The 19,142-nt window shown below is 32.5% G+C and overlaps 1 protein-coding gene across 1 annotated transcript in view; it reads right to left on the reverse strand.

Annotated features, from left to right (window-relative positions):
* The window catches only part of adamtsl3 (ADAMTS like 3), a 403,073-nt gene that overhangs the window by 149,270 nt on the left and 234,661 nt on the right, over window positions 1-19,142 (reverse strand). The window contains exon 7 of the mRNA XM_087260149.1: window positions 9,153-9,279. Within this exon, the coding sequence (XP_087116275.1) occupies window positions 9,153-9,279 (127 nt within the window). The remainder of the gene's footprint in view (window positions 1-9,152; window positions 9,280-19,142) is intronic.

Consider the following 19,142-nt stretch of genomic DNA (forward strand, 5'->3'; position numbering starts at 1 on the left):
CACCCCGCCACGCTTAATGTGCTGGAGCTCTCTCCATAAAACCCATTTGTGGTCTCGCAGTGTACTGCTGAAAAAAGAGAAAGCCACCAATTTCCAGCTCGGTAAACAGAAAACCACAACACAGAGCAGTCTGAGTGCTTTCAGTTATACTTGGACTCAGAGCGTTCTGTAAAAGCAGGCATGATGGGGGGAATAGAAAGAGCAATACAGGAAATCTCTCCAGTTACGCATCCCTATACCTTTATTTATTTATTATAATTTATTTTGATTTCTTATACAATTAGACGTATCATAAGGATAAGCCCCCGGAGCAAAGAAATAGTTCATACAGACATGAATCATTATTTACTCAAACCCATGTTTTTCATCAGAATTTTTGAAGGATATTAAGGCAAAATTTTATAATTATTGTTATTTGTTTTGGAATGTGTTTGGAGCTACATAAAAACGTATAACTCATGAGAACGAGAGTCATGAGAGTCTTTCTTTTCGACCATCTTAAATCTAATTTCAAAAGTATGAAATAAGCTGAATTTTTAAATGTTATAATATATTTATTGAGGTAATCTTGAGTTTTGTTAAAGTTACTACCAAAAAATGCCTAATTTTAAAATAATAAAATATTTTCAAATATAATTAAATTTTATCTAGACAATAGCACAATATATATATATATATATATATATATATATATATATATATATATATATATATATATATATATATATATATATATATAATAAAATAATAATAATAATAATAATAATAATAATATGCACAATAATATAGATAACAATATACATAATAACATAAATAATAATAGTAATAACAACAACAACAATAATATACACAATAATATAATTATAATAAAAACAACAACAACAACAACAATAATAATAATAATAATATGCACACTAATAATAATAATAACAATATACACAATAATAATATTAATAATAATAATAATAATTTTAACATTAGTAATATTATTAATAAACATAATAATAAACATAATAATAATAATAATAATAATAATAATAATAATAATAATAATAATATGCACACTAATAATAATACTAACAATATACACAACAACAACAACAACAACAATAATAATAATAATAATAATAATAATAATAATAATTTTAACATTGGTAATATTATTAATAAACACAATATTAATAATAATAATAATAATAATAATAATAATAATATGCACACTAATAATAATAATAACAATATACACAATAACAATATTAATAATAATAATAATTTTAACATTAGTAATATTATTAATAAACATATTATTAATAATAATAATAATAATAATAATAATAATAACAATAATAATATATACATATATATATATACATATATATACATATATATATATATACATATATATATATATATATATATATATATAATATTAATAATGTTATTAATAATAATACACATAATAATACGTTGATAATAAAACTAATAATAATATAAATAATAATAATAAAACATAATTTGAAAAATTGAGTAATTTTGATTGTGCTTCATTTTCAAGCTGTAATAAAACATTAAATATTAGTATACATTAAAATATATATTTACAATACAAACAATTCTGTTTCTCAGCATATGCGTCAATAAATTAAATAATAACATAATTATACAGTTTTAAACTTGCTTTCATGTTTATTTTCTTTTACGACATATTAAAATACACAGTGCGACCCCCAAAATACTAATTAACTGTCTTTTTATTTCTTTAAACTTTGCCTTTGTCTTTAAACTTTGCCGTTGTCGTTTTGTTAACCAAACAGCAATTGTTTTTTTCAACTAAAATAATATTATTAAGCGTGATCACTTATTCTTTTATTCATTCAAAAAAAGAGCAGGTCAGAATAAGCATTCGTATAATCAGGTATGCCAGGTGGTGTATGTGCAAAGTTAAGTGAACGTAACACAGTATAATTACATAATCACTTTTTTCAGTGAGCTTTAAATTGTGTTTTAAATCTGAGTCTTAAGATTCCTTGGCAAGCTCCAGTTTTCAAATAACATCTAGGAACTTTGGACTCTAATATAAAGTAGGTGTTTTGCATCAATGCAAAGTGTTAATGTCGTTTATTCCATTAGCAAGAATTAATGAATGAAAAGCAGTGTTTTTTGGGGGGGTTTTTCCCCTTCGCCCTTTTTCATCCAGCAATTACAGAGTCTGGATGTGCGCCAACATCATGGGAGCCCGCAAATATTTACTTTTGGAAACATATTTAGAATTTACTGCCATAATGAAATAACGTTTTTAGACACTAGTCACTTGTAAACAGGTAAAAAAAAAAAGCACTCAAACAATGCCGCGTTTCAAAATTGGCAATAAAAAAGCCCAAGACGTAATTGCCCCTCGCTTTAAAAAGAACTCAACCGTGCAAGTGTGACTTCAAATTTGTTTATAACGATGGAGGAAAGAAATAATCTAAAATGGCTCCACATAGATGAATCAACCCACAAATAAAAATCTAATGCATCCCACAATGCATCTGTGTTTCTCCTTGCAAGCAAAAATGCAGAAATGAGTCAGCGCCGGGTAGAAGGAATGAACGAGAAGTGCCAGAGGCTCATTAGCAGCTTTATTGCATTTCAATATTAACAGATCCATGTGACGCTCTGGAATCCTGACTGTCATCAAGCCCGGATTGAGTTTTTGGGTGGGAGGTTGGGAGGTGGATGTAACTTATCTCAATAATTGTGTACATTTGTCATTTTATTCGCACATTTGAGCGTCTCAGGAACACTTTCTGTCTAACGCGTGTATGCACATTAGTTTGTTCAACCTGAGAGCAGCACGGTGGCTCAGTGGTTAGGGCTGTCGTCTCACAGCAAGAAGGTTGCCGGTTCGAGCCCTGGCTGGGTCAGTTGGCATTTCTGTGTGGAGAGTGCATTTTCTCCCCGTATTGGCGTGTGTTTTCTCTGGGTGTTCCAGTTTCCCCAACAGTCCAAAAACAAGCGCTATAGGTCCGCTGCATAAAACATACTCTGGAATAGTTGGCGGTTCATTCCGCTGTGGCATTCACAGCCTTTGCTCAATACTTTGTTGATGCACCTTTGGCAGCAATTACAGCGTCAAGTCTTTTTAAATATGATGCCAGAAGCTTGGCACACCTGTCTTTGGCAATTTTTGCTCATTCCTCTTTGCAGTACCTCTCAAGCTTTATCAGGTTGGATGGGAAGAGACAGTTTACAGCCATTTTCAGATCTCTCCAGAGATGTTCAATAGGATTTAGGTCTGGGTTCTGGTTGGACCACTCAAGTACATTCACTGAGTTGTTGTGAAGCCACTCCATTGATATTTTAACGATGTGCTTTGGGTCATTGTCCTGCTGGAAGATAAACCGTCGCCCCAGTCTGAGGTCAAGAGCACTCTGAAGCAGGTTTTCATTCAGGATGTCTCTGTACATCGCTGCATTCATCTTTCCCTCTATCCTGACCAGTCTTCCAGTTCCTGCTGCTGATAAACATCCCCACAGCATGATGCTGCCACCACCATGCCTTACTGTAGGGATGGTATTAGCCTGGTGACAAGCGGTGCCTGGTTTTCTCCAAACGTAACACCTGGCATTCACTCCAAAGAGTTCACTTTTAGTCTCATCAGACCAGAGAATTTTGTTTCTTATGGTCTGAGAGTCCTTCAGATGCCTTTTGGCAAATTCCAGGCGGGGAGTGGCCTTCAGTCTGGCCACTCTACCATACAGGTCTGATTGGTGGATTGCTGCACAGATGGTTGTCCTTCTGTAAGGTTCTCCTCTCTCCACAGAAGCAAGCTATAGAACTCAAACAGAGTGACTATCAGGTTATTGATCACCTCCCTGACTAATACCCTTCTCCCCTGTTTGCTCAGTTTAGATGGCTAGACAGCTCTAGGAAGAGTCCTGGTGGTTCCAAACATCTCCCACTTACTGATGATGGAGGCCACTGTGCTCATTGGAACTTTCAGAGCAGCAGAACTGTTTCTGTAACCTTCCCCAGCCTTATGCCTTGAGACAATCCTGTCTCGGAGGTCTACAGTCAATTCTTTTGTCTTCATGCTTGGTTTGTGCTTTGACACGCCCTCTCAACCCTGGGACCATAAATAAACAGGTGTATGCCTTTTTAAATCATGTCCAATCAGCTGAATTGACCACAGGTGAACTCCAATTAAGCTGCTGAAACATCTCAAGAATGATCAGTGGAAACTGAATGTACCTGAGCTCAATTTAGAGCTTTTCAGCAAAGGCTGCCAATATTGATGTACAAGTGATTTTTCAGGTTTTTTATTTTTAATAAATTTGCACTTTATTTTTATATATTTTATTTGATATATTTTTATACTGGTGCACCTGGAGGAAACCCACATGGGGAGAACATGCAAACTCCACACAGAAATGTCAACTGACCCAGGTGAGGCTCGACGTCTTCGTCACCATATGGGGCATAGGAGCAGGACGTGTGTTTGGATATAACTCATTTTTTTGACCACAATTAATTATTGTTGTTCATTTATTTGTTTGCTGAAAATTTGAACTGAATTTAAAAATAGATTTGAAACAAATCTTTGTGGTTAACAATCTAAATTAATTATGTAGGCTAAAGCATGTCTTCAGTGGAGTGCGTCCAACACTGTTTCCTATCCACGAAAATAAAGGAGTAAAGTAAAAAGAAAAAGTAAAGTAAAGAGAAAGTAATGGAGGATGCTCGTTCTTTATTCTCGCGCTGCAACTGTTTTCTGGCTAGTGTTCAGTTTGTCCATTTACAAAGTCCGCCATGTAAATAGCAAATGCGTGACACAACTGACTCTTAAAGGAAGGAAAGATGAGACTCTGATTGGTTTGATGTACGTTATGCTCAAAACACACCCATAACTCATTAAGAGAATAAGCTCAACCCTGTTAGACCATGCACTGCGACCATTTTTCCCACCTTAAAATAGCAAAAGTGGATTCAGATTTGCTCTTTATGCTTTTTCGCCCTGTGCTTTAGATCTAGATCATTAAAATAAAGCCCAAACTGACTAGAGTAATGATGCTGATAAACTTAGCCTTGTATCACAAGAAAAATAAAATGGAAACCAAATAACAAAATTTCTCACAATATAAGTATTTTACTCCATATTTGATCTAATAAGAGCTTTCAAAATCATAAAGAAATTCTTTTGAAAAGTCGCGCACACATAATTAACTTTCTCATGTCATCGCAATGCATTTTCCCACAAAGGATACATGTGGTGTTGCCAAAGCTATCTTAGAAGGCAACACAGTCATGCTTCCTACACACTGGAACCAGCTTTGTGTGGGGAGCAAGCTTACGGTGCCTAAAAATGCTGCCTACGCAGTTTACTAGGATTTGGAACACAGCAGCGATAAAAAAAGAGCACTTTTACTGTAAGACAGAGGAATTTTTTGGATGAGGAATAATCCTCAGCAGCCATCAAACACAAAACCGTACCAAAATCAATACAAAACTCAAGACAAGTGCCACAGAAATAGCTGGCTATATTCAGCCGCACGGTGTTCAGAAATAAAAATTAGCTGTCTTAAATAATTTGGGGAGTGGCTGTTACATAAAACGCTTGAGTTATTTGATATTTTTATAAACAGACATGATTTCAGCAGTGGCGTCCGGCCTGAAAACGCAAAACGTGCCCGGCAGACTGAGTGTTTTGGGTAATAATCTTAAATAAATGACAACTAGCTATTTACAAGCAAGAGCCGCAGCATGAAGTGTATTATTTCTCACAGATGGACTTGAAATTCCCCTCAAATGCTTTAAAGGGAATCAATAACTCTATCTGCAGTCCCAGAATGCAAACAATCCGTCTGTTGGCAATCCCATAAATTAGGCAGGCAAATAAAGCTGCCAATGCGTGCACTAACCGAAGACCACAGGGAACGTCTGACTGGCTAAAACGCATACGGGTTTATGGCTTTCGAGTGTTTCTAAAGCTTGAGGATTATTTGATTTGATATGGCAATAAACATTAAGACGCAAGTAAAAGAAAGAAAAAGCCAATGACTCATTGGAATGTATGGAATCATGTGGAGTGGCAAAATTTATCGAAATAAAACCAATGTGGCTCAGTGCAATTATCAAATGGTAGAAGCTGAAATTTGAAGGGTTAGTTCACCCAAAAATGTATATGTACTCACTTTTTTTCTCACTGTCAAGTGGTTCCATACTTATTTATTCTGATAAACACTAAATATATTTTGAAGAAAGCTGAAAACCTGCAACCATTGACTTTTATAGTGGGAAAAACAAATACTATGAAAATCAATGGTTATTGGTTTCCAACATTTTTCTAAATATCTTCTTTTGTTTTCAACAGAAGATGATGGTTTGAAGAAACCTGAAAACCTGTAACAACTGACTTCTATAGCAGGGAAAAAATAGTATAGATGTAAATGGTTACAGGTTTCCAACATTTTACAAAATATCTTCTTTTGTGTTAAACAGAAGAAAGAAGATATTTTGAAGAAAGCTGAAAACCATTGACTTCCATAGTGGGAAAAACAAATATGGAAGTCAATGGTTACTGGTTTCCAATATTTTTTAAATATCTTCTTTTGTGTTCAACAGAAGAAATACGATACTTTGAAGAAACCTGGAAGCTTGTAACCACTGACTTCAGTAGTAGGAAGAAACACACACTATGTAAGACAATAGTTACCGGTTTCCAACAATTTCCAAAATATCTTATTTGGTGTACAACAGAAGAAAAAAGATATTTTAAGGAAACCTGAAAACTTGTAACCACTAACTTCCAAAGTAGGAAAAAAAAATACCATGGATGTCAATGGTTACAGGTTTCCAACATTTTTCAAAATATCTTCTTTTGTGTTCAACGGAAGATAGAAGACATTTGGATGAAAACTGAAAACCTGTAACCACTGACTTCCATAGTATATTTTAAAGAAACCTGAAAACCTGTAACCACTGACTTCCATAGTATATTTTGAAGAAACCTGAAAACCTGTAACTACTGACTTCCATAGTAGAAAAAACAAATACAATGGAAGTCAACGGTTACCGGTTTCCAACATTTTTTGAAACATCCTTTTTTGTGTTCAACAGAACAAACAAACTCAAACAGTATTGGAACAAGTAAAGGGTTGAGTAAAGGATGACAGAATATATATACATATATTTACATATATACACACACAAACACACACACACAGTTGAAGTCAGAATTATTAGCCCCCCTGTTTATTTTTCTCCCCTAATTTCTGTTTAACGGAGAAATTTTTTTCAACACATTTCTAAACATAATACAGTAGTTTTAATAACTCATCTCTAACAACTGATTGATTTTCTTTGCCATGATGACAGTAAGTAATATTTTACTAGGCATTTGTCAAGACACTTCTATACAGCTTACAGTGACATTTAATGGATTAACTAGGTTAATTAGGTTAACTAGGCAGGTTAGGGTAATTAGGCAAGTTATTGTATAATGATGGTTTGTTCTGTAGACAATCGAAAAGGTTAAAGGGCTAATCATTTTGTCCCTAAAATGGTGTTTAAAAAACTAAAAAAACGCTTTAATTCTAGCTGAAATGAAACAAATAAGACTTTCTCCAGAAGAAAAAATATTATCAGACATATTGTGAAAATGGTCTTGCTCTGTTAAACATAATTTGGGAAATATTTAAAAAATCAAAAATCAAACGGAGGCTAATAATTCTGATTTTAACTATACATACATATATACATACATACATACATACATATATATATATATATATATATATATATATATATATATATATATATATATATATATATATATATATATATATATATATATATATATATATATATAATTATTATTTTTTTTTATTATATTTTTTTTTCAGAGTGTTTCACAGAGTTTTAGAGAGTTCAGAGTAAATTGTGGCACTGTGTGTTTTTAAATGCACACTGTTCATAATCGTCTGTTTTCAGTAATCCAGATGAACTCATCTCTTCATCTGTTTTGAGTTTGTCTTGCTTATAATGTGCATTTGGGAAAAAAAACATGCGCCAACATCTTCCAAACTTGTAATAAAAAGCACTTATAAACCTACTGTCAACAAGAGCCTTAGCCATTCCCTGCTTTTCTCTATTATTTATTTTTAGATGTTTAATATTGAGTAGTTGCAGAAGATGATATTAGCATTAGAAAATGTAGAGTTTACAACAGCCGTTCATTCATTCATTTTCTTGTCGGCTTAGTCCCTGGGAAAACACAACAGCCATAAAATCTGAAATGTATGGCTCTCTTAATTTTAATTCATCAGAATTTTTAAGTAATACTTTATTTAATTTAATTTATTTATAATGCTTATGTTTTTGTAATGTAAATGGTTCTTATTCTTTTAATATTTTTTAAAATAACAACAACAACACTTTGTTTAATTGTAATACAGTTTTATTATTAATTTATACTTTATTGAAATGGTATATTTCTTATTTTAATAAAAAAATAAATATTGCTAGTTTCTTAATACAATTTATTTATTTTAAACATTTAATATTAAATATTTCTTTTATTACTATGTTGTTCTTTAATAAAAATGAAAACAACAACAAAAACGATAATAATAAGAAGTCAAAAAAGGTCTAACTGTGAATTTTAAATCACTTTTCCAATCCACAACGCAATTTTATTAAAAAACAAAACAAAACTAAAGCAAAACTAAAAAAAACAAACCCCAAAAAAAACTAAACAAAATAAAATAGAAACAAAACTAAACCCCAAAAAACAAAACTAAAAAACTAAACCAAAAAACAAAACAAAATAAAAAAAGAAAGGAAACAAAACTAAACTAAACAAAAGCAAAACTAAAAAACTAAACCAAAAAACAAAACTAAATTTAAAAAAGGAAACAAAACTAAACTAAACAAAATCAAAACTAAAAAGACTAAACCTAAAAACAAAACAAAATTTAAAAAAGAAACAAAACTAAACTAAACTAAAGCAAAACTAAAAAAAATCAAACCAAAAAACAAAACAAAATTTACAAAAGGAAACAAAACTAAACAAAAGCAAAACAAAAAAAAAAAAAAAAAAACAAAGCCAAAAAACTCCAGCAAAACTCTACAAATAAAAGCAAGACTGTGCTCATGTATGTGTGTGTACCTACGTTCTTCAGGTGAGACGTGGGGCAGAGCCTGACCTCGGATCAGTCTACAGGTGGAGCCGTCTCCAGCACACACACCACAGTTGTCCTCTTTAGCGTTGCTGCCCAGCTGTCTGTCACAGCCAACCTCCTGTTAGAAACCACACAAATCCATCACAAATTAAAATCCAAAAGCACAAGATGGTCAAGACATGACACATAAAGCCAGGAAAGATTCCATTCAGTCTAAAAAAATACTCATAACAATAAAGACCATATTTTTTACTATGACACTAATCCTGCCTGTAGATATGGATACCCCTGTCTAAATAAATGATTCACTGAATCAATGATTCAATTCTTTTATTCAGTGAGGATCAATGAAAGAGTTCAAAAAGAGTTCATCCCTTTCCCTTATACCTTCAAAGGGTTTACCTTCAGTTTTGAAGGGATTAGGGCACAGAGACAGGCCTTTCCAAATGGACAGGGAACAACTTCCCTGCGCAAAGGATCATGGGGGTTTTAAAGGCCCTTCGAAGTAGCCAATCTTGAGCACTTCGCTTTGGAACAACACTTCAGTATGGTGGCCATGATTGTTAAGTGCGCTACGGGGGCGATATATCTCATTTGGAATGCAAACACTCATGCCTTTATGAACAAATCATTGAATCGCTGAGTCAAATGAATGAACTATTTGGAAACAGATTCGATCGGAAACAAAAATTTGAACTGTTGTTTTGAGCAGCTCAAATGTTCTTCTCTTGCATTTAAAGTATTTCAAAATACGCCACCACAAAAACTGCTGGGTTGTTGTAACCCAAATGTTCAAGGTCAAATATGGATGAACCCAATCGTTCCGTTGACTTTTAAAATTTTATTTTACTTTAAATTACAATTTTCAACCAACGATGGTTTTTTTTTTTATAGATATTTGACCCACTAGGTTACAACAACACAGCATTTTAAAACTGTAACGAAGGAATTTAAAATGTAGCACATTCAATATAGGGGTGCACAATATATTGTTTGAGCATCGATATCAGAATGTGTGTATCCGCAATAGTCTGATCGCAGGATTAGATTATTTATTAAAGAGAAAAAAATAAAGATATTAATAGTTATGACCATGTTATTATATGTTTAATTCTTCAATTTCTGTACCTGAATGCTGTTAGACTCTCTAGAAAAGCATGAAGCACTGTTTATTTAATGTTTATTTTTGCTCTGTTGTATATATACAGTTGAAGTCAGAGTTATTAGCCCCCCTTTGATTATTTTTTTTTTCTCTTTTAAATATTTCCCAAATGATGTTTAATAGAGCAAGGACATTTTCACAGAATGTCTGATAATATTTTTTTCTTCAGAAGAAAGTCTTATTTGTTTTATTTTGGCAAGAATAAAAGCAGTTTTTAATTTTTTAAACACCATTTTAAGGTCAATATTATTCGCCCCTTTAAGCTATATATTCTTTCAACAGTCTACAGAACAAACCATCATTGTACAATAACTTGCCTAAATACCCTAAATTGCCTATTTAACCTAATTAACCTAATTAGGCCTTTAAATGTCACTTTAAGCGGTAGAGAAGTGCCGTGTACATAAAATATAGTCCTGTATATAAAATATAGTAAAATATTATTTACTGTCATCATGGCAAAGATAACATAAATCAGTTATTAGAAATGAGTTATTAAAATGATCATGTTTAGAAATGTGTTGAAAAAATTTGTTAAACAGAAAATGGGGAAAAAATAAACAGAGGGGCTAATATTTCTGGCTTAAACTGTGTGTGTGTGTGTGTGTGTGTGTGTGTGTGTGTGTGTGTGTGTGTGTGTGTGTGTGTGTGTGTGTGTGTGTGTGTGTGTCTGTGTGTGTGTGTGTGTGTGTGTGTGGGTGGGTGTGCGTGTGCGTATACACACACACCAGGGGCGTAGATTTAGGGTGGACGGTGGGAACGCGTCCCCACCAATATCCACAAACTACTGAAATGTCCCCACCAATAATTGAATTCACTTAAAAACATCGCGCTGTCAGTGAATCACGTTCTCTCCTCGAGTCGCACCGCCCCCAAACACATATGAACATTGTGATTGGGTGTGCCTTTCCCTGTAGTATATGTGAGTGGCTGCTTTCAGATCATAGTCTCAGATACAAACAGCGCCAAAACAACTGCGCGGAAGGAATTTCCCGATGTGTGAGGTGTGTGCCTCGCACAAGTGAGGATGGAGGTAGCAAGAAGAGGTGGACATATAGAGCTTATTCCAACGAAAAGTGTAAGTCACATAAACTCAAGTTCGCTACTGAATGAGTCCATCATGATAATGCCGTTATGCTAGTGTTTTCACCGCTTTTACGTTCAGTCTAACGTTAAAACAGACTAACGTTAGTCTGTAAACAATATTCCCTGAAAACTAACTGCAAAATAAACACCTACATGTAAACATATGACCCTGCCAGTTCTCCTAATCTCTTAGAGTAACATCTCCAATTTTGGTTGAAACAATTTGTCAGAAAAATTACAGCCTGTGCTCCATCTTTTAATAATACTGTGAGACATGTTTAATTTGTACGAAAAATGAACGAAAGTTTTTATTAAACTCTCTCTTTATCAGTTAATAAACATTATTTTAACATAACAATTTCAGGCCTGTAGCCAGCTTATTGAAAGGGGTTATTTGTTTTCTGAAAAACTGAACCTTTTTGCAGTTATTCACCTAATTTTCTGTTTAATTGAGGAATAAATATGACATTTTAGTGAAATATTAAGAACTAATTTTTGCTGGATAATCTTGTTGGATAGTTATTACAACAACACTTTTTGATGTACCAAAACAATTTCCTACCATTTTGTCAAATTGCTTTATTTACACATTTAAACTGTAAGTTTTATTACAGTTTTATAAATAATAAAAATACTTAGACAACTAGAAATTAGGACTTTAAATTCTTAGAATAAAGTAATGAAGTACAGTACAGATGCCAAAACCTCAAAATGCCATGCAAAATGAGCATTTTTCTCAGCCTTGTATATTTATGTTGAGTTATTTCACTTTAAAGGCAATGAAAAGAACGTATTTGTCACTATAAAAGGTAAATCACAGAGTCCACACACAGGAGTTGAAGAAAAATGCTAATTTTAGAAGAAAATATGAAATGGCATTTAGAGGTTTTTGCATCTAAACTCTTCAAATATAAAAAATATACTCATTTTTAAAATACAATTTTTTTATCATAATTTTCTTTGGGAAATCTGTTAAAACTTGATTTAAATTAAAAACTGAAGCCTATAGGCAAACAACAAACTGGCCGGCGCATTCAACCTTCCTTTTTTCCAAAATTTGACCATTTGAATAATAAGATAAATTCAAACATAATAATAATAATCCAACTTTTGGTCTTTCAAACCACTTGACCCCCCTTGACTACATGCATGACTATTTAATTTAACTTAATAAATTGTAAGAAGAGAGGATTACTTAATAATAAATTTTAGTAGCAGTTAAATAATAAATAGCAATATATATATATATATAAAAAAAAAAAAAATATATATATATATATATATTATATATATATATATATATATATATATATATATATATATATATATAAACAATTGACATTTATGCATTTATGCACAACTGTTGCATAAATGCAATATCACACTCGTAGCAGTGCAATATGGCTGTATTTCTACCACCAGTGCTGATATGCAGTCATATTGCACTGTTAATCATGTGATGTTCATGTGTGTATTTATATTTATACATATACACAGCACACAAATCTCATCTCATCACATCTATACGTTGTTTGAGTTGTCATCCTGATAAATGTTGCGTCAAATATGAACAAAACCCAATGATGATTTTTTAAAATTAAATTAAAATTAATTCTTAACTCAGTGGTTGTTTTTCCCACATTTAACCCAGCATTAAATTACAACAACCCAGCATTATTAGTGTATAAAAAAAAACAACAACAAAAAATATTTTGCCTAAATTATGCAAGCGGCTCAGTGGGTAGCATTGTCGCCTCACAGCAAGAAGGTCGCGGGTTCAAGCCCCGGCTGGGCCATTTGGCATTTCAGTGTGGAGTTTGCATGTTTTCCCCCTCTTTGCATGTGTTTCCTCCAGGTGCTCTGGTTTCCCCCACAGTCCAAAGACATGCGCTATAGGTGAATCGAATAAGCTAAATTGGCCAGTGTATGAGTGTGTGAATGCAAGAGTGTATAGATGTTTCCCAGTAGTGGGCTGCGGCTGGAAGGGCATCCGCTGGATAAAACATATGCTGGAATAGCGGTTCATTTCACTGTGGCGACCCCTGATTAATAAATGTACTAAGCTGAAAATAAAATGAATGAATGAATCCAGCCCACAGTATTACCATGGTAGATTCAAATTAATGCAGAACAGAAAGCTATCATGCTCTGGTGTAGATGCCAATGCAGTTATCATTTTTGGTGTAAACTGTCTTTTATATTCCAACTCGGACTCATTATCAGCTCTTTACCATTTTTCTGATTCATCCCCAGAGCTGACACACTTTTTGGAAAGAAATGCAACTTATTTCTGACAGATCGACGGGACTTCGACCAACAAATCATGCTTCGGCCGTAAAAGAAACTGACAGTAAAATGAATGCATTGAGAGACTGGCCAGAACACGGCTCCAAACTACAATGTTTAAGCTTAACTAGCACCATAAAAATTCATGGAGAGCCAACATATAAAACATGAGAGAACACTGAATCTTTTTCTTTCTTTTTCGAAGTTTCTTGCACACAACCTTCCTCTCAGCGTCCACAATATTTTCCCAGAAATCTGTGACGGTGATGCTCTGCTAGAAATCTGCCATCCGCACCAGAAAAAGCATGCCCAGTTTTAATGCGAGACTCTGTTTACACTAGCCGGATGATAGGAAAAGCAGCCAGAGAAAGCAAACAGCACGATTTTACCCAGTAGCTCTGGTAAACAAGCACAAGTAAACAGACAAGCTTCATTTACGCCAATTTACCTAATACTCGCAGGAGGTGAGGTCAAACTGGGTGCAACGCAAGAAAATTTCGCATTTGCTTAGCAATCATTTGGGAGTTTCAGGATAGCAAGGCCAAATCGATGCATTAAAAACAATGCACTCTCAATAAATAATAAAACATTAAATAAATAAATAATTAATAAAGTATTCAATACATAAATAATTAATAAAACAATGAATACATTTTATCTGAACAATATTCCAATCATCAAGTACATGTAAATTAAAACAGCAAATTCATTAAATAAATAATAAAATATTTAATAAATAAATAAATGAAAAAACACAAAAATAAAAGCATTCAATGGTTGAATAACTAATAAAACAATAAATGAATATATTTAATCTGAAAAAAATATAAGTATCTTGTAGATGTAAATAAAAACACACCTAGGTCACTAAATAAATTATATAAAAAAAATAAATAAATAAAAAAAAAATAAATAAATAATTTATAGAAATACATTAATTAATTAATTAATTAATTAATTAATTAATTTAAATGTAACAATATTCAAAGTATTAAATACATGTAAATTAAAGCAAATTTTTGTGAATAAATAATAAATTGTTTAATAATTAAATAAATAAATAAATAAATAAATAAATAAATAAATAATAAATTTAGAAGATAAATAATAAAGCATTTAATACATAAATAAGTTATAAAACAATAAATAAAATAATAAATTATTTTAATCTGAAAAATGTTCAAAGTATCAAATGCATGTAAATTAAAGCAAATTCAATAAATAATAAAATATTTCATAAATAAAAATAATAAAATACTTAAAAATAAATAAATAATTATAAATAATTCATATAAATAAATTCATAAATTCATATAAATACGTTAATTAATTAATTATTTTATTAATTAATTAATTTAAATTGAACAATAATGAAAGTATCAAATACATGTAAATTAAAGCAAATTTTTGTAAATAAAAAATAAAATATTTCATAAATAAATAAATAACAAATAAATAAATAACAATAAATGTAATAAATAAATAGTAAAGCATCTAATAATTAAATAACTAAGAAAACATTAAATAAATAAATATATTTAATCTGAACAATATTTAAAGAATCAAATACATGTAAATGAAAGCAAATTCAGTAAATAAATAATAAAACATTGACTAAAATAAATAATAAAACATTAATTCAATAAATCAAAAGTAAAGCATTCAATACATAAATTAGTAATAAAACAATAAATAAATAATAAATTAATTAGTTATTTTAATCTGAACAATATTCAAAGTATCAAATACATGTAATTCAGTTATTTAGTATATAAATAATAAAACATTTAATAAATAAATAAATAAATAATAAAACTGTCAATAAATAAAAAAAGCATCCAATAATTAAATAACTAATAAAACATTAAATAAATAAATAAATATATTTAATCTGAACATAATTCAAAGTATCAAATATACTTTGAATGTTATTTTACTAAAAGAAGCAAAGTAGACAATATTTTACCAACTCAATCATCTGGGTACTTCTCACCTACTCTTTTATTACTATTCTTTTAAGTATGAATTTGCACATCCACTCACTGGCCACTTTATTAGGTACACCTTACTAGTACTGGCTTGGACCCCATTTTGTCTTCAGAACTATATTAATTCTTCGTGGCATAAATTCAACAAGGTACTCAAGGTGCTCAGAGATTTTGATCCATATTGACATGATAGCATCACGCAGTTGCTGCAGATCTGTCGGCTGCACATCCATGATGTGAATCTTCTGTTCCACCACATCCCAAATGTGCTCTATTGAATTGAGACCTGGTGACTGTTTAGGCCATTTGAGTACAGTGAACTCATTGTCATGTTCAAAACAATAGTCTGAGATGATTCACGCTTTATGACATGGAGCGTTATCCTGCTGGATATGGCCATCAGAAGATGGGTACACTGTGGTCATTAAGGGATGGATACACAGGTAGGCTGTGATGTTGACACAATGCTCAATTGGTACTAATGGGCCCAAAGTGTAACAAGAAAATATGCCCACACCATTACACCACCACCACCACCAGCCTAAACCATTGATGCAAGACATGCTGCCATGTGATTGGCTGATTAGAAATTGGCGTTAACGAGCAGTTGGACAGGTGTACCTAATAAAGTGGCCGGTGAGTGTATACTGTTTTTTTTACAAACTATACAAAGTACTATGGAAGTATGCAACATCGGTCACAGCCGAACATGTGAACCAGGATTAAATACATTTCTGTGTAAAAGCAAACCTGCATGTCTTTATTTTAATGTGGAACAACAAAAAGAAGGAAAAGTCAACATAACTAAACTGAACATCGATGAACACTTTTAAGCTCTGCAAATGGCTAAAATGGCTCCATACACCACTTTGCATCCCCTTCCAATATTTGTGAAGCCACCTGATAGTTTTGTGCGAGAAACAGACAAACACATTTGAATTTCAGCTGTAATTCGGTTAAAACTTTGACCCTCCGGTGTAGCTCTCGAATCTCATAATGCTATATTCATGCTGCACATTTTCAAATTGGCACATCATGTTCAGTTATGAAACACGCAAAAGCAAATCGATGTCAAGCCTGGCAAAACATGCCTAATACGTGCCATATTTCAATACATTTGAGACCACAAAAGAGATTTTGTTTTGAAGATTTAAGACTGTTCCAGCCACACAAAGCTTATGTGTGACTTCTGTGGGCTTGAGCACACAATGATTATTTGTATGAGGAACGGAGGACAAAAAACTGAACTGAAGTAAATACAGTTAAAATCAGAATTATTAAACCCCCTTTGATTTTTTTTTCTTTTTTAAATATTTTCCTGTAATATTTCCTAACTATGTTTAAAAGAGTAAGGAAATTTTCACAGTAATTCTGATAATATTTTTTCCTCTGGAGAAAATCTTATTTGTTTTATTTAGGCTAGAATAAAAGCCGTTTTAATTTTCTTATGATCTTAAGATCTTATGATTTTAAGGTCTAAATTATTAGCCCCTTAAGCTATATTTTTTCAATTGTCTAAAGAACAAACCATCGTTATACAATAACTTACCTAATTACCCTAACCTGCCTAATTGACCTAATTACCCTAGTTAAGCCTTTAAATGTCACTTTAAGCTGTATAGAAGTGTCTTAAAAAAAATCTAGTCTAATATAATTTACTGTCATCATGGTGAACATAAAATAAATCAGTTATTAGAAATTAGTTATTATGGTGGCTTGAGAAATTAAGCCAACATACTGTTACACTACATAAACGTATTATTTTTCCGTCTTCTTCTTAGACTATTTTAAGAACGCATCTCCTCCTAGAATTATTCAAACACTCATGCATGTAAAAATGATAAAAACAGAATAATTTGTTTGAGCTACATAAACATTACTTAAAATGTCCTTTGGACTAAACCAGGGGTTTTCAAAGTGTGAGGCGCGCCTCCCCTGGGGGGCGCCAGAGCATGTCAGGGGAGGCGCGGGAAAAAATATTATATAATAAAAATATAATTATTAAGTTTAATTATTGTATGTATTTTTTATTATTTTTAAACGTTTTAATTAAACAAAGCTAAAAAAAAATAATACGTCAAAAATAAGAAAGCCTTTTTTACCCAGAAGGCCATAGCTGTGAATTCGCTTCTGTTTGGCAAGCCTGCCAATACAGGTATATACCTGCTAATACAATGGGTCGGTTTCTGAGACCCCCCGATTCAAAGCCTTCAAGTTCAGGGCTCAAACCCAAAAGACGACGATATGATGATCAGTATTTGAGTTTAGGATTTACGTGGACAGGACCAGCTGATGAACCACGACCTTTATGTGTGGTTTGTCAAGATATTTTGGCTAATGACAGCATAAGACCCGCTGAACTTCCACTGTTTTGACTGGGATGGACAGTTCTTGGATCTGTTCTATTCATATTGAACCATCATCCTAGTTTTAAAAACGTTATATTAAAATACTTGTTATTACTCTGTAAATAATTGCACTTTCATGCAAATGATGATAAAAGTGAGTTAACAGTCTGACATCTGTCTGTGTCTTTATATATATATATATGTGTGTGTGTGTGTGTGAGTGTGTGTGTGTGTGTGTGTGTGTGTGTGTGTGTGTGTGTGTGTGTGTGTGTGTGTGTGTGTGTGTGTGTGTGTGTGTGTGTGTGCGTGTTTGGGAGGAGGGGGGCGCCAATGGATAAGTTGTGTCAAAAGGGAGGCCCACTGTCTTAGACTTTGAAAAACCCTGGACTAAACTAATAGAACATAGATTCGATGCGATAAAATTTGTAGGAAGAGTTTGTTAGTGTAAAACATGTCATTTCCTATTGCCAGCAGGTGGCACTATAACCGTACGTTCAAACTGAAAGCGGCGAGAGCGTCAAAGTAGCTGGAAGTCATTCATTTTCGATGAGAGCCGGGAGTGATAAACGGCGAGGAGCAGCACGGCGCGTCTTCGCCGGTTTGGGCATGGAGGAAAGTTGAAATCAAGTTAATTTTATGGTAATGAGCTATGATGCGGTTCAGTGGCAAGCAATCAGAATGAAGTAGTCACTCGCTTGAGAGGAGTTCAGAGAACACAGACCTGTAAACTTTGGTTCCGACCACAGTAGTTCCCAAGTGTTTGATAATTGCACTGGCTGGATTTTCTATTTTTACAATGGAACATGCATTAAATAAATTACTTGCGAGTTACTGATGTGCATAAATGTTTTATATATTTATGCTTGAAAAAGAGGGAATCTCATTACAAAATGAGATTACAAAACAGTATTGCTGCTTCAGGATATTTCAGACATATGGACACATTGGATAAAGTGGAGCAAAGCCACACCACACGCAACTTGATCTTCCATTGTTAAATGAATTTGATAAGAAGTGCGCAACATTTTCACACTAGAAAGCATGTTTTATGCGGAAATGTAACTGATATGCTGCAACGGCTCCTTTAAATACAAGATCAAAGTAGCGAATT

The sequence above is a fragment of the Danio rerio genome, chromosome 7 (assembly GCF_052040795.2).
Source record: "Danio rerio strain M-AB ecotype USA chromosome 7, GRCz13ab, whole genome shotgun sequence".
Lineage (NCBI taxonomy): Eukaryota > Metazoa > Chordata > Actinopteri > Cypriniformes > Danionidae > Danio > Danio rerio.